The sequence below is a fragment of the Pteropus vampyrus genome, unplaced genomic scaffold, assembly GCF_000151845.1.
Source record: "Pteropus vampyrus isolate Shadow unplaced genomic scaffold, Pvam_2.0 Scaffold195, whole genome shotgun sequence".
NCBI lineage: Eukaryota > Metazoa > Chordata > Mammalia > Chiroptera > Pteropodidae > Pteropus > Pteropus vampyrus.
In genome coordinates this window covers 179,080-196,808 of record NW_011888976.1, presented here as the reverse complement: position 1 = coordinate 196,808, position 17,729 = coordinate 179,080, and the positions used below count along the sequence as shown (strand labels likewise).

The 17,729-nt window shown below is 33.2% G+C and overlaps 1 protein-coding gene across 5 annotated transcripts in view; it reads right to left on the bottom strand.

The window, feature by feature from the left end:
* The window catches only part of CUNH3orf67 (chromosome unknown C3orf67 homolog), a 213,627-nt gene that overhangs the window by 108,716 nt on the left and 87,182 nt on the right, over window positions 1-17,729 (bottom strand). For all 5 annotated transcript variants that reach the window (XM_023537616.1, XM_011371753.2, XM_011371756.2 and 2 more), the window contains exons 5-6: window positions 15,765-15,879; window positions 3,521-3,677 (exon numbers count right to left, since the gene is read on the bottom strand). In XM_023537616.1, the coding sequence (XP_023393384.1) occupies window positions 3,521-3,677; window positions 15,765-15,879 (272 nt within the window). The remainder of the gene's footprint in view (window positions 1-3,520; window positions 3,678-15,764; window positions 15,880-17,729) is intronic.

Sequence of the window (17,729 nt, the reverse complement as noted above, 5' to 3'; positions counted from 1 at the left end):
ATTGATAGACTAGATGTGTGTACAATTCTAAATTGAAAATATTTTTTCCTTAGACTTTTGAAGGTATAGTTTTAAGGTCTTCTACCATCTAATGTTGCTGCATGAAGTCAGACATCATTCTTATTCCTAATATTTTGTATGTAACTTGTATTAAAAAAATTCTGGAAGCTTAAAGGATCTTTTCTTTCTCCCTTCTATTCTGAAATTACACAAATAATAGTGAGTCATTTTTTGATGAGCTATATCAATCTGAAAACACCTGGCCTTCAATTTTGGGAAATTTTATATTTCATCCATCTGTTTTCTCTAGTCTCTCAACTTGGAATCCTATTACTCTGATGGTAGAAACATTGGACAAACTTCTAATATTTTTAATATTTCCATCTTATTTTTAGTCTTTTGGGCTTCTTTTTTTATTTTATGTTTTTGGTTCTATATCTCTAGAGGACAATATAGTAGAGAGTCTCAAAATATCTCTATAGCTTCTGGTTTCAAATGTCCAGCATTCACTCAAAACTTACCAGGCATACCAAGAAACAAGACCAAGAGAAAAATGGGCAACAGAAACAAATTCATAAGAAAGCCAGATATTGAAATTATGAGCCTTGGGCATTAAAATAACTTTGATTAATATATTTGAGAAATCAGATAGCAAGATAAATAACTTCAGCTAAGGAATGAAAACTATAAAAAGAATCTAATAAAATTCTAGAATCAAAAAACATAATAACTGAAATTAAGAATGCTGAAGTATGTTTTCATTTACCTCCTCGATAAATATTCAAAGAAACACCTACATTGCTCTTTAAGAAAAATGCAGAATGATTCTAGCAGCATATTCAAAATAGTGTAAAATGGATGAATACATTGTAGTATATATTCGTACAATGGTATACAATATAGTACTGAAAATCAGCAACAGCATAAATGGACCTCACAAATACAATGTTTTGTGAAAAAATGTGTACTAAATGATTCCATTAATATAAAGTTCAAAAATAGATGAAATTAATATGTGGTGTTAGAAATCAGGATTGAGTTACCTCTCAGAAAAAGTAGAGAGCAATGACTGGGAAGGGACATAAGCAGGGTTTCTAGGATGCTTGTATTTCTATTTCTTGATCTGGGTGGTGGTTACAGAAATATAATCACTTTGTGGTAATTCCTCAAGCTGAACACTTATGATTTGTAAATGTTTCTATATGTGCATAAAAAATTATAATAAACATCAATAAAATATTTATTGAAATAAAGCAGGAACAAATTCTTATTTTATAGATACAGTATCTTTTCTTAACTCTGAGGAAAACATATCTTTTCCCTACTTTATCAATTTCCTTCTTCCTATTAGTTTTGGTGTCTCTACCACGTACCTGATATACCTGGGTTCAGAAGCTCACTGGTTCAGTTTCTCCAGAGAATAAATCTCCTGTTGCCTGGTTATATAGAGTTAGGTGACCTGGGGTCCTATAGCAACCTATGCAGAATTTTAACCAATTTCCCTGTTTTTAGTCATACTCCTTTTACCTTGTCTTTGGCAGTACTTTGAACCTCTCTAAGGTTCTACATTATGAATCTCGCTGGCAAACCTCTCTGTAAACCCCAAAGTTTCACCCTTCTCTACTCTTCTAAGTCAGCTGTTACTCCTCAATCTTATAAGATTTACGAACATCTTTTGTCTGTTGTTGTCTCCTCTTTATCCTGATGGGTTCATATCTTTTTCATTTCTATATTATAATTTTAGTGGGGCTTGAGGAAAGATCAGAGATAAAAACAAGCACTTACTCTGCCAATTTCTGATTTGCTTTTTTCCTGACATTTATTTGAAAATATTAATGAGATTATGATTTACCTCCTACAATCTGATGTAGAATGTACACATATTTCTATACGTTTTGAGGTTTCTTATTAGCTGGGTGCTACTTTTTTAAAAACGAAATCTTTCACTTTCTTGTATAGCCTTTAAATGGTACATAGGATGAGTGGCTGTACTTCCTGGCTTGTGATATGATTGGGGAGCTATTAACATGCTGTGTTTTCTTATCGAATAAAATTTATAGGCATAGTGTCCTGTTCTATAGAGTGAATCATAGACACTCATTCAGATGGAGCATAAGTCTAAAGTCTACATACAAACTTCTAAGAAATCACTTTTGCCATCTTACGTGCAGCCCTATTTCCTGGGCTTCTACAAGAATTGATTTTGTTAAAAATAATCCCAGAGGAAAATCAAAAGGAAGCATCAATATTCTCCCAATACTTTCAGTTGTTTAAGACTACCTTAGCAGGAGAATTTGTGCTGCCTTATGAATTCTAGAAGGCTCAGTTACCTAGAGAGCATATTTATTAATCATATAAAGAATTAATGTATGTGTTTCCAGTCTCTCTAGAAATAATAAGAACTCAATCATCTATTTTAAAATGATCATTATAAAATTAATATATTAATACTATTTCTCCCAAATGACTTCATGAAATGTACACAGAGTAATAAGTGGACAACTGTAGAGCATTTTGGATGTCTGACAACTTTTGAACATCCTTCCCAATGTAGTGACTTTGCTATACCGTGAGTTCTCTCACCCAAGTTGGGAATCAGACATTTGCTTTGCCATCCTTCCTTGCAGCATGTGACCTAAGCACTACATATCACACGGTTATGTCAGTCTTTGTTCAGTAGAAAGAAACAACAACAAGAACTCTACTTCTGGCAAGGGTGGCAGGGAAGAAGACATCCAATTTTCAGGAGGAGTAGTAATAGAAATTCTGGAACCTAAGAGCCCAGCATATGGTGTGACTTATGATGTCTTTGCCCAGTAACAGTAGATATTGGGGTCTTCCTTGGAGCAGTCTTGTGGCAGGGGCTGGGTTTGTTCTTGGCTGTAGCTCCAAGCCTGACTTTCTGGATCTCCTTGAGCTTCTATGAGATTCTATTCCTTAAATACTTTTTTTTCAATTACCTAGAGAAGATTCTGTTGCTTACAACTAAAACGTGACTAATTTAGATGGTAAGTGCTACCATAAACAATAAAAAAATGTAACTATATATATAATCATATATATATGTCATATGTTATATATATATAATCTTAATGACATTCAGCTACAGTAAAATTAAACATGGATCCAAAGTAAAGAATGACACAGACAAATACCATACGATTCTACTTATATGAGGTACTAAAATAGTCAAATTCATGGAATCAAGAGAGTTGCCAGGGGCTAGGGAAAAGGAGAAATAGGGTTATTAATCAATGAGCATAAAGTTTCAGGAAAGATGAATAAACTCTAGAGATCTTCTGTACAACATTGTACCTGTAGTCAACCATTATATATTGTATATTTAAAAATTTATTAAGAAAATAGATCTCATGTTAAGTATTCTTTTCACAATAAAAAAGAATAACAAAATAAAATTTAAAAAACCACAACCATGTGTTCATATTCTCCAAAGGCATGTCTAATTTTAAAAACATACATATTGGAGAATTAAAAAATCTTAATAGCAACTTGAACATACCATCTTTATCTGCAGTATCTTGAGGCTTAGATTTTAAAGTGAAGATCTTCCGTAGTTTACAGTTAGCTGAGACAATAATTCCATCCAATGACTGGAAAACTGCTCCCTTGAATATTTCACTGGTAAATGCCACCAAGTCAATGCATAGATTGCACCACTAAAATAAATAATAGGAAAGAATAAGTACTTTCTATAATTACATAAATAAATAAGCCATCTGTATGTGCAAAGTCCAGCAGGTTGAGGCAATTATCTGGATCAAACAACCCCATACCAATTTTTCCCTTTAGGCAAGTCTATCTCTGTTTTGGCTTCAATTTTCTAAAGGATTACCTTGGTTCTTCCAAAGAAATCACCATAATCTAAACTATACATTAGTCATCTAACTACAGAGTTCCCATCATGAGACAAGGCTTTGACAATTTTGGGAAAGAACTCTAGATTATGTAGGCAGTATGCTAGTGGGAAGCTAATTGCAGGTGCACTAGACCACTTAAATCTTGAAAATCAGAGATAAGTAGCCAATTGGTCCTTCAAGGGGACTAATTTTATCACAATTAGACACTTAGATTTGTTAAAGAAAAAAAAAAGCATGGATGAAATTAGAAGCTGGGTTTAAATTGTGGCCAGTGCTGGCTACTTATAACCAATTAAACTATTTTACAGAAATAGATTCTTCTAAAGAATCTGTAATTACGCATGGTATTTGCCAGTTTTTAAAGTACTCTTGCAGGGACTAATTTCTGCCCATTAAACTATTAGACACCACCATGCTTCATCAAATTAATTCTCTAAATGGTCAGACTGAGTTAAAGAAAAGGAGAAAATAATCATTTAGTAAGCAATTGAGACATATTTAAGGTTGCAGAAAAAAAGCAAGGAAAATAATTTTTGAAATCAAAAGAAAAGCAATACTTAAAATTGTGCTTCTTTTAAAACATCAGGTTCTTTCATTATTTGTTTAGAAGCACAGTTTATACAAGATCCATTTTATTAATCTATGAAAATTAAATGCTATATTCATTGATAAAATAAAATGTCATTTTAAAGGCAAATTCTATTTAGTAATGTTGATTTTAATATGGAGGAAAAGCTGAAGTTATTTCCACAGTAGAAAAGTAAAAGAGATTGCAGTAAATTATTGATTAAATTTGTGAAGATTATTTTCTCTGTAGCTATCTGAATGGTAAAATTATATTCCCAGGCCACAGGGATGCTCTGGTCTTTTTTGGGAAAAGGAGTTCAGTGTAATAAAAGGTAGAAAGTAGGACTGAGTGTGATGTAATAAGGAGAATGGCTTGACCAGTAAGTAGGATAATGAGCTCTTGGGAGTTGTGCGAAGTAATATGAGGTTGGCCAATGAGGCCAAGTTCTGGAGGAGCTGAAAGATGGGGAAGAGAACCTTGGACTCCAGACAGTAAAGTGTCACTGTGGTTCTTGAAGGAGAATGTGACAGAGTATTGGGAAGTCTGGACTAACCCTGATGCAAGAGTGTCTTGAGATGGTAGAGGTGGTCTGTGGGGAAAGGCTGAAGTTATAGTGGAGACAAAATGAGTCATAGAAAGACCAGTTAGTCTCTGTCAATCAGTTAAGCATAAAGTAAGGAGGATCTGGTTAGAAGGAAGTAGAACGTAAGGGACAAATTCAGTAGGCATGTCATAGGGTTATAATCCAGGTTATAGAGGATAGAGGTATTAGGGTTTCTAGCTATCCAATAATAATTATTAACATCATCACATTAGCAATATTATTGTTGTTATAAACATCGTTCATATTCCTAAAAGACTTAATTAACATTATGTCCCAATTCCAATCATTCGGCTGGTTTGTCCCATCAGTAATTGCATTCATCCATTCTTTCCCACAGGTGTTAAGAACTTATCAAGTGTCTGACACCGGGCTTGGCTCAAGGGATATAGCAATGAATGCCAGACCTTCAAATCTGGAAGGGAGATAGACATTTGGCATTTATTACATACAGTTAGTACAGAGAGAGCTCAAGGTAGGAGGGTGGGGAGATTCGGGAAAGGCTTCTTTTTTAAAAGACATTTAAAAAACATATCATGATATTATATGCATATATAAGCCAAATAGTGCCAACATTTTTATACAAAATGAAGTCCTTGTCATCTTCCATTCCTCTAATCATAATGTCAACTCAACAGTTTTTCTCTCCCTACTTTTAAACAACACCTGTTGATTCGTCAATCTTAGATGTTATCTACTGACTTCCTATTATGGTAGATAAGACTTAGCTCACTTACATATACTACTTCCCCCACTTCATCCTCTCTAGACAATTATTTCTCATTTTTTTCCCTCAAAATTCATAGTTTTCCTTATTGTGACTGTGTAAATATTGTACACAACTGAGCCAAATGATGCTCTACGATTACCTTTCCTTCCTCATACAACTTCTTTGTACTTCTAGAGTTAATAATTGCTGTTTTAATTACCTGTTTTTTTTTTTCTTTGAATCTAAATCTTCCTGGATCCAGGAAAAGTTTGTAGGTTGTGAACAATGAAAAAGAGTTTCCAGGCCCAGGAAGGCACGTGAACATGCTGTGCATTTCTTTTCAGGGCCCTGCTCCTTTATTCCCTTCTTCTACGAACACCCCAGCTGGCTACACCTGGACGCCCCATCAGACCCTATCAACTCTCTTGGGAATTAGCGTCCACCTTCTCCAAAAACCGAGTCCCAGGAAACCAGGCCCTTAATTACTAAGCACTTTTCTCATCCGTCACAGTCTGCTTTTATTCCCTCTGCCTGGACTCATGCTTCATGGCAAATACTCATCCAATAATGGTACGCATGTGTGTGTGTTAATATATGAAGACCTGTATGTACATACATTCCTACACACATACTTTCAATTTTTCATTTTATAATCATTCAACAAACCCTATAAATGTGCAAAAACTGTTAACTTATTTAGTGAATTCATCTCTTAGAAGTATAGATCAAAGTAGTTCCTGAAAAAGATTGGGAAAAACTTTCACAAAGTTTTGGCAAGAGGAAATAGAAATTATTTTTTGGTTTATCTGATATTTATAAAAGTTACAATTTTCATAAGCTTCAACAAATTACTCATTATTCATATAAATGCTGTAACATTTTCTGAAGTTTCGGAAAGAGTAAAAGCTTTCTACTATCGACAAGTGGATTATATAAATTGCAGTCGATCTTTACATTATTTTCATTATTCTTGGTGTATCCATTCTTTAAATCCCCTTTTTTTGGCATTTTTCTTGATTTCTAACCACTTTATTTGTAGCAAAGAGCTCTTGGTTCAAAATATTCATAATTATGAGTCCTTAAGAAGTTTGTACCAGAAAGATAGCAATCTGATAGAGAAAAGGCAGTTCTGTTTAGTTTGTTGCTTGGATTAATAAGAGAGGTTATGTTACTTAGTTCCAGCATGGAATTTTGCAAGAAAAAAATTGGCAAAGTGTAAAAGAATGATTCAAAGCATGAATTTCTAGTTTTTACTGACTCATGTTTTGACAACATGGCTTTATTATGCTGGTGAAAGGATGATATATTCTGTGAAAACACACACACACACACGCATGCGCACGTGTGCACTGAAACGCATGCAATAACAAGTTCTTGGTTGTCCCAGCACTGTTTGGTCTCCCATGCCATTACTGTATGAAAGCTCTGAGGATAACTGGATTCATTTTGCCAATGTAGAAAGAGCCTGAGTTATAATAGTGCAGAGCTCTCACCATTATTGTCTTTCTAAAAAGAAACAAAAGACAAGAAATCACAATTTCATAACCTAGCAATCCTAAAGCACATCTCTTCACAGTCTTTTAAAACCTCATTCTGTTTTTGTGCTCCTAAAATGATAACAGTTTTAAGACATTTATTGTCCTTTAAAATAATTTTTCATGTTACTTTAAATTTCTCAAAAGAAAATCTGCTTGCAATGGCCTTATTCTTAAACATAGCCATCATGTTATGTTTATTAAATGGTATAAGCAGAGATTAAAATACTAATTTTATATCTACATGGTCAGGAGAAGCAATTACCTATTACTACTGCATTAAAAATATTTCCCCGAGAAAAGCAAATCATGACAAGTCCTGTAAGGAGAGGGGAGTTCAGGAGGGGAGGTTAGGGCTGCCAGAGCTGCAGCCCTTGGCTGAACCAAGAAAAGGCAAGTTCCTTGTAGAAGTATCATCATTATACCTGTTGAGCAATTGCTCCCTACCTCCCAATTCCCACCCGCTATTGAGCAAGCTCTCTCTTTCTGAAATAGCAGCCCCATTTTTCTCTTGCTAATTCTCAACTCTCCCTTACACTGTGTTCTCTAAAATCCTTACTACTGAAAAGTACTTACACTCTCTATATTTTTCTAAGGGTCCTACACAACTTACCTTAACTGAAACCTGGCTTTTCTCCGAGATACTACTTTCTCTTCAATTTTGGAGTTCATGAATGCTTCCATAGCCCCCTATTTTGAGTCCATGGGGTAGAATGGCATTGGGAGAAGGTATGCTCTATCCTCTCTGAAGCCTGAGACATTGCATTGGCAGACTCTTCTACCTTTTTAGCTTCATCAATCTTCCAATCACTCTCCAGTAACTGATACTATCATTAACTAAGTGAAATTATTTTAAGGAAGAAGAAAGATTGATTTCAGTGATTCTTGACTAAGTGGCTGCCTCTATTATTTAATCTGATGGTTCTTAATTTTTACAACTATTCTTCCCATTGAAAACCTAAGTTAAAAGTTTAAAATGTTGTAATTTAAATGGTAAAGTGAATCTTCATAATTAAAAATAACATGAAAAATACAATTTTTTATTTGAAATTTTGAACATTTAATGTTAACTGGAATAGTAAGCGGCCTATAAATAAATATTCATGTTGGTGAAGCTCTAAGAATATTAACTTTATTTGCTGCCTCTGGCTATGGAAAGATTTTAGCTAAAGAACCAAGGCAAAGTAGACCATTTGGCAATTATCCTCTAAATCAGAGTTGCAAACTATATGCCTAGTGGGGCCAGGCAAATAACTGAAATGAGTGCATAGGAAGGATCCAAGTGTCCCTGCATGTCTTATGAGTGGAGAGGACTAAACTTCGCTAAAAGTGTTCAGTTGCCTCTCAGCTCAAGCTAACTGTTTGCTCTGCAGACTCAGCGTTGATAACTTTTGATTTATAAATGTTTACTAAAATGCTTTCAAAATACTGCATTGCAAGGTTTACCACCAAAATATCTAGTTCTGAAAAAGCAGAAAGAAGTATTTAGTGTTTTGGCAAAAAGCGGAGAACTGGGACCAACATCACACCAACACCAGGGAGGATCCTAGAGACGATATTTTGAATGGATGGAGTACTCTGTCACCTTGCTGCTCTCTGTAGAAATTTCCCCTAAAACATGACTCAGCTTTAATTCAATACGGGCTTATTGGAAATAGATTATATTAGCAGTGGGAAGGAAAAGCTCTCTGTTGCCATAGCCTCTCCTGGATTGGGAGGAAACAACTGATGGAAATGAAAGCAAGTTTTAGAACTGAATTTCTTAATATTTGTTTGAATACCTGGATATTTCTGGAATTACCACATAGAAAGCTTATATATAATTTATCCACGACAAACATTAATTTATCTCCCATGTCAAAAGCACATTAATATTTGTCAATTTGTTCAACCTACATTTATTGAGCGCTTTCTATGTGTTATGTACTTATAGAGAGTACAGATAAAAGCCAAATAAGACAGGCTTGTAAGTCTAAAGGGGGAGATAGATAAGGAAATATAATTAAAGTACAGGGTAAAGAAGTGTTTTAAGGATTATGACTTGTGAATGACAATGATAAGCTATATCTAAAATATCTAATTCACAGAGAGGAGATAACAGAGCTTTCTGGAAGATGTAGCACCTGAAGAGCAAATTGGAGCTATAATCTTTACCTAGGGCTTGGTAATGTCAGGCATTGTTCTAAAAGTCATATGTCTATTAATTCATGTTAATACCCACAACAACCTTAATAGTATGTATGCCTCATATTATCTGCATTTTACAGATGAGGAAAATGAATGCAAGAACTTATACAAGGTCACATAACTAGTAAGTGTCAGAACTCAGATGCCACGCTCTTAACCTGCACATATGATTAACATGTTTATATTTAACAAAATATAGAATAATTAGAACAGATTACATATAGTTATAACTTGATGATCTCACTGGAATGGAAACCACTTTAGAAACAAATATTTTATCCTTGCCTATTGCTTAGGATGGCCTCAAATGCAATTCTTTCTAGATTCAACTACATTCAGAATACAAGTTCTAGAAATGTTACGACTGTTTTGCTTTTTTAAATTAAGTATGAGCTGAAGTCACTTAAGATACTGACCATCACGATTTCTTCACACCAAGATTTTTTTTTTTAACAACATGTAACTTTCTTGCCTGCATCTCTTTTTTTTTATATTCCTTGTTGAACAATCTCATGGCGGGGGGCGGGCAGTCAGATGAGGTAGATGGATAAGTTACAGAACACTGCCTCATAGAAGCTATTACAGCTATTTTTTTTTTTTGGCACTGCTATCATATATTCATCTGGCTCATCTACTAAATATGAAAGATCATTTAGTCAAGTTGATTTCCTATCTCAGAAAGGTTTACTTGTAATAAAAAATAGTATTTTATTTTCAAATACTGTATTCCTACAAATGTCACTGGATGAAGGGTATACTGTGGGTTACAGCCGTTTACAGAATGATCATTTTAGATTTTAATAAAATATTCAGAAACGTCTGTTAACTGACAAAGGTGACAACTCACAAAAGCAAGGTAATGACAAATTTGATTTATTAACCACACACAGAATACTGTGTTGGTCTGACATATGATTGAATTCTTGGAAAATAATATTAAACTCTAAATAATCTTAGATAAATAAGGAAATCAATACCTAAACATAAGAGGATGAATATGATTTTATTTTTAAGGCATAAAAGTATTTCCTCAATGTCTTAAATGATTTAACTTTAATAACTGGGGTATTTGAATTTAATCTTTGAGCATTTATAAATGTTTAGTACTAAATAGATTTTAAAAATATTACACTGCAAGTAGAAACCATCAATTTATTCCACAGTCCAGCCCCAATTTCCAAATTTTGCAGACTCAAAACCTCAAAATTATCTGTGATTCCTCTCCTTTACTTATATCTACTTGAACACCAGGCCCAGTATACACGCCTACTGAAAGAGATAGTGTATCTTTCAGTAGGCATATATACTAGTTGATGTCTTTCATTTTACTTTCTTGTCTAAGTGCTCTGGAAAGGACTTCCAGTACTATGTTGAATAAGAGTGGTGAGAGTGGGCACCCCTGTCTTGTTCCTGATCTTAGAGGAAAAGCTTTCAACCTTTCCCCACCGAGTATGACATTAGCTGTGAGCTTATCATATATGACATTTATTATGTTGAGGTATGTTCCTTCTATACCTAATTTGTTAAGTTTTTTATTATGAATGGATGTTGAATTTTATCAAATGCTTTTTCCATGTCAGATACGTTCACCATAAACATCTTTGCAGCAAGCTTTGGCTATAAGGCAATTTCATTGTAAAAGATAAAAGAACAAAAAATAAGGGACATTAACGAGGACATAATGAAACATGAAAAGTCAATAAAATTAAAAAGACTTTAGTGTGAAAAATAAAAATACATTGTCTTTGAAGGTTTTTACAGTCTTATATATATTTTTTTGTTTGTTGATTTGTCTTTTCATTCAGTGTCACACTTTTTTTTCACTAAAATATTTTCCTTCATTAAGAGAAGTATCAGTTTCCAACTAAAGAATACATAATTAATGGTTTCAAAGACTGAATTAGACATGCCTCTTTCATATTTTCTATAGTTTGGTAAACTTTCAGTTTTGATGGGTGGGAAGGATGACTGTGCTCACTGAAAAGTTGCAAAAACTGATATACTATCGTTTTCCATTATAGTATCTAATGTGACTAAGATTTACATAATATAAAATAGAAGTACTGTGAGAACTTTGTCAATGGAGGTTAGTGCATGATCTAGCTAACATTTATATCATATAAAAATGGGAGTACAGTGAGAACTTTCTCAATAGAGAAATGAAACCAAACTGTCAACCAGTTATTTCTTAGAGCAAAATTGCCTTACAGGCAATTAATTGTGCAGCAAAAATGTTTGTGGTGAAAACACTTGTGGTAAAAATGTTTATGGCAAAGATGTTTATGGCGAAACTACCTAGAACTTCTCATTCTGCATCTACTAAAATGATCATATAATTTTTTCTTTCTTTCTATTAATGTGATGTATCACATTGATTGATTTGTGTATGTGGAACCATCCTTGCATCCCAAATATAAATCCCCTTGATCATGGTGAATAATACTTTTAATGTGCTGAATTCAGTTTGCTAGTATTTTACTGAGATATCTATATTCACCAAGGATACTGGTCTGTAGTTTTCTTCTCTGTTATTGTACTTCTCTGGCTTTGGTATCAAGGTGATGTTGGCTTCATAAAATGAATTTGGAGTGTTTCCAGTTTTTTGGAAGTTTGAGAAGGATTGTTGTTAATTCTTTAAATGTTTGGTAAAATTTCCAACTGAAGCCATCTGGTCTTGGGATTTTATTTATAGGGAGATTTGGATTACTGTTTCAATCTCCTCATTAGTAATCAGTCTATTCAGACTTTCTATTTCTTTTTCATTCAGACTTGGTAGTTTGTATGCTTCTAAATATTTTTCCATTTCTTCTAGGATGTCCAGTTTGTTGGCATATAGTTGTTTATAGTAGTCTCATGATTTGTTGTATTTCTGTGATATCAGCTGTAATATCTCCCTTTTCATTAAAATTTTATTTATTTGGGTCCTCTCTCTTTTTCCATTAGTTAATCTAGCCAAAGACTTGTTGATTTTGTTTATCTTTTCAAAAAACCAGCTCTTAGTTTGGATAATCTTTTCCACCATTTTCCTGTGCTTGATTTCATTTATTTCTGCTCTGACCTTTACTATATCCCTTCTTTCTGCTAACTGAACTCAGTCTTCTTTTTCTAGTACCTTAAATCACAGAGTTATGTTATTTACTTGGGTTCTTTCTCACTTCTTAATGTAGGCATTTATTAATATGTTTTTCTCTCAATGACTTTTGCTGTATCCCACAAGTTTTGGTGTGTTGTGTTTCCATTTTTGTTTGTCTTACACAAGTTTTGGTGTGTTGTGTTTCCATTTTTGTTTGTCTTACACAAGTTTTGGTGTGTTATGTTTCCATTTTTGTTTGTCTTAAGATATTTTTTTACTTTCCCTTTAATTTCTTCTTTGATCTGTTGATCAGGAGAGTGTTGTTTAATTTCCATGTATTTGTGAATTTTCTAAGTTTCTTATTACTGATTTCTAGTTTCATATCATTGTGGTCAGAGGTATGACTGGTATGATTTCAATTTTCTTGAATTTGCTAAGACTTGTTTTGTGGCCAAACATATCTATCCTAGAAAATGTTCCATGTATACTTGAGAAGAATGTATGTTCTGCTGTTATCAGACAAAATGTTCTAGTGTTCAAATCTGCTGTTTCCTTATTAATTCTCTATCTGGATGATCTATCCATTGTTGATAGTGGAGTATTAAAGTCCCTACTCTTATTGTATTGTTGTTTATTTCTACTTTTAGCTCTGTTAGTTTTTATGTATTTAAGACCTCTGATTTTGGCTGCATAAATATTTACAATTGTCTTTCTTCTTGATGTATTGACTCCTTTATCATTATATAATAACCTTTTCTGTCTCTTATTTTTAGTTTAAAGTATATTTGTCTGATATAAGTATAGATACTTTTGCTTTATTTTGGTTACCATTTGCTTTAAATGCTTTTTCCATCCCTTCACTCTCAGTTTGTGTGCATTTAAGGCTAAAGAGAGTGTCTTATAGGCAGAATATCACTGAATCTTTTTTTTTTCAATCCATTCAGCCATTCTATGTCCTTTGGTTGGAGAATTTAATCTGTTTCCATTTAAAGTAATTATTGATAAGAAGTTACTATTGCCATTTTGTTGTTTTCTGATTGTTTTGTTCCTTGTTTCTTATCCTGCTGTCTTTGTATTTTGATATCTTGTTGCATCAGTATGCTTTGACTTCTTTATCATGTTCTTTCGTGTGATTACTACAGGTTTTTCCCTTGTGGTTATCATGATTCTTATATAAAATGTTAAAATTATAAGACCCTGTTTTACACTAATAATAACTTCGATAGAATTCCTAAGCTTTACGCTTTTACTTTTCTTCTCCCTTACATTTTGGATTATTGATGTCACAATTTATATTTTTTATATTGTGTAACTAGTAACAGATTATTGTAGTCATGGTTATTTTTTACTACGTTTGTTTAACTTTTAAACTAGAGTTGTAAATGAAATATGTACCACCACTACCCTATTTCAGGATCCAACCTGACTATATATTTATCATTACCAGTTAGTTTTATACTATCTTCTTATATTTTTATGATGTTATTTAGGGTCCCATATTTCCACTCAAAGAACTCCTTTTAGCATTTCTTGTAAGGCAGGTTGGTAGTAATGAATTTCCTCAGTGTTTGTTTGTTCAGGAAAATCTTTATCCCTCCATTTCTGAAGTACAGCTTTATCAAGTACAACTGGTTGCCAGTTTTTTTTTCAGTATTTTGAATATGTCCCCACATTCTCTTCTGACATGAATAATATCTGTTGAAAAATCTGCCAATAGTCTTATGGGGATTCCTGGTATGTAACTTCTCTCTTTTCTCTTGCTGTTTTAAAAATTCTTCCTTTGATTTCTGACAATTTAAGTATGACAGGTCTCTGTGTAGTCCTATTCAGGCGTCTTGGACCTGGATGTCTATTTTTACCCCCAAATTTGCAAAGTTTTTAAGGCAGGCATTATTGCTTTAAATATATATTCCGTTGCTTTCCTTTTCCCTTCTTCTTCGGGGATTCCCATAATGCCATTATTGTTTCTTTTCATTGGTCCCATAATTCCTTTAGACATTCTTCACTCTTTTCCATTCTTTTTTCTTTTTACTCATCTGACTGGATAATTTCAATTGTCCTATCTTCCAGGTCACTGATTTTTTTCTTCTATATAGTTCAATCTACTTTTGAAGCTCTCTATAGAACGCTTCAGTTCAGTTATTGTATTTTTCATCTTTAGGATATTTGTTTGGTGTTTTGGATGGTTTTGATTTCTTTGTTGAACTTCTCATTTTGTTCATGCATTGCTTTCTTAATTTCATTTAGTTGTCTGTGTATTCTTGAAGCTCACCAAACTTCTTTAAGAGGATTATTCCGAATCCTTTGTCTGACAGTTCATAGATGTCTATTTCTTTAGGATCAGTTATTAGAGTTTCATTAGTTTCCTTTGTTGTTGTCATATTTACTTGATTTTTCATGAGCCTTGATTCCTCACATGGGCATTTATGCATTTGGGTAAGTGGCTAAAGTTTTCTTTTAAAATAAATTTATTTAAGTCCCCCCAAGAGAGTCAATTTAAAGGAAAGTATTAAGTACATGTTAGAACTGGTAGCATGCGAACATGGAAGTCATGAGAGAGGTATTGAAATGACTGAAGTTTGAGAAAGATTAGTCAGTCATATTAAGTCCAAGCCTCTTGGCCTGTAATCTATTGTTTACCTACTTATATTATATGCTAAATTAGGTCTCAGAGTTTACACAATAATCTATCACAGACTGTTATATTGTAGGACTGATTTTCCTTAAGGCTGCTTCTTTTTTTAAATATGGCAACAATGATCAATTATTTGCATTCTCCAAACATATACCACTTTCTAGCCTCCGGGCTGTTACTTCTGTTTGAAATGTTTGGCTTCCCATCTCTACCTGTTGAAATCTTATAGTCCTTCAAAGTCGATGCTAAATGCAATCCCTTTCAGGTAGCCTTTCCTTATCATAAAATCAGATGAATTTCTTTCTCTTTCGCAGTACCAATAGCACCTTCCCCCTCCACCGTGGTTCTTCTCATTACAGTTTTGGTGGTATTCTTGATATTCAAGTAATTATATTCTCCTACCAAGTAGATTTTAAGCATTTTCATGAGACGGAAAAGAAGAGCATGAATTTTATTCATTTTTATATCATCATAGTACTTAACAAAGTGCCTTATATATGGACTAGGCCCATAATTAATATTTGCTAAGTTGAATTTAATTTTAATTTAATTTTAAGCAACATTTATGTGACACTTACAATTTTGCGCTTGATCATGAAAAGTGGGATTTTTGCATGAAGAGGGGTTGAGGACAGCTCTTTATGGACCGTTGATAAGTACAATCTTCTTTTGATGTTCCTTAAATCAGTAATTCTGAAAAAAGGAAAGGAAAGAAGAGAGAAAGATTTCCATCAATATAACAACCACATTTCTGAATAATCATTGAAATGATATAATTTATCATATAGGCCCTTCCCAACAGGGAGATCAAACACAGGATTTAAGAATTGCCTTTTTCTTCAAGAAGTAATAAAATTTCTTCCTTAAATTCAAAGTGCTCACAAGCTTGAACGTATAAATTCACTTAATATGCTAATTTATTTCAGTACTTTATACAAGATTTCCACAGTCTTCTAGCATATGAAAAATATTTCAATTTGTATGAACAGAGAAACTGCTTGCCTTTAATAACCATGCCTGTTCCAGCCCCTTAAGCTTCTGTCATCTTGGGACATACTGTCACCTACTAAATAGGAAAATATTATGGATTTCTTTCCCTAAAAATGCACCTGTCATTTTATCTAGGCTTTTAGTCTTAGAGACAGACACAAAACACTGTTGGTTTCACTTCCTAGCACCTATCTTTGAACCAGAATTATAATACACAAGTTTATTGCTCACTATTCAGGTCAACCCACAGTGATACCAAGGACACTGAATCTGAACATCTTTAATAGATTTAGACCACAGCCATGATCACAAAGATTAGGTTTGCTTCAAATTAATAGAGGCTCATTTTTATGTTCTGCTTCCTTTAAGTCTCGGAGGTAACATAGCAGGCTTAAAATCCTCAAACCTGTCTAGACTACCATACTATAGAATTGATGATTCCTGGAAGGCTATCTTTTAATTGGAGAATGGTGATTTTTGCTCCTATTTTAGCAACCTACTTTACATGTACTGCTAATTTTCTACAATTAGCAATCCCCCAAGGAGACATTTCATTCAAATACACTGCTACCAATATTTATAATGTAATTACCTTTTAAATCAACAAAGCCTTTTCGGTAGCTCTTTCTTGCCTCCTCTTCCCACATTTTAAATCTCATTATTTCCTATCTCTAAAATACCATACATATTTTTCTGTAGAAAACTATTATTGAACAATGTTAAGAATAAGTACAGTAAAAATTAGATGAGATAATTTCAGAGTATGTCCACAGAGCTACAAATTTTACTCTACCTGCACTAAATGATGCCATAAATTCATTTAAAAAGCAATTATGTCTTTAAATTTATAGTTAGAGGTAAAGTTTAAAATACAAAGTGTTAACACAACTGTAGTTTTACATTTAGGTGTATAAGTAAATGCAGTATAACATTTGCCCCAAGGCAATGTCTTCAAAGTGAGATGAGCACATGGGGAAGAGGGGTGTTACACAACCATCCACTGAGGTGCAGGAGGAAAAAATTAAAACTATCTTTCATCTCATTCTTTTAAAATGTTACTTCTGAGCACATTTCATTATATAGTAGTACAGCAGCTGTTTATACTTTTTTGAAATAAATAAATGTACCTATGTGGTTGGGGTGCTCAAACATTTCACCAATAGGGTACAGGATCAAATATATTTGGAAAACATTGTCATAAGTAATTCTATTAGGTCTCTTCTGTAAGAAGTTTTAATTAGGGAACAGAAGGAAAGATTATATAGAGATTCTAGAAAGGAAAAGAGAAAAAAAGTTCCCTAGTATCAAACAAAAAGTTTGATTGTATTAACCAAAAACTCATTTGAGACAGTTTTATTCAAGGTTTGCTTTACTTATAGAGATAAGACTATGTCATTTTAATTTGAATTAGGTAAAGCTCAAACTCTAAACAGGAACGTTTGAGTATATTACCACTTTATCAACATATAGAATAATAGGAACATTTGTTCATTTATTCCTTCCATTCACATGTTCGATATTTACTGAGCCAAGTAATATCCTGGGAATACATT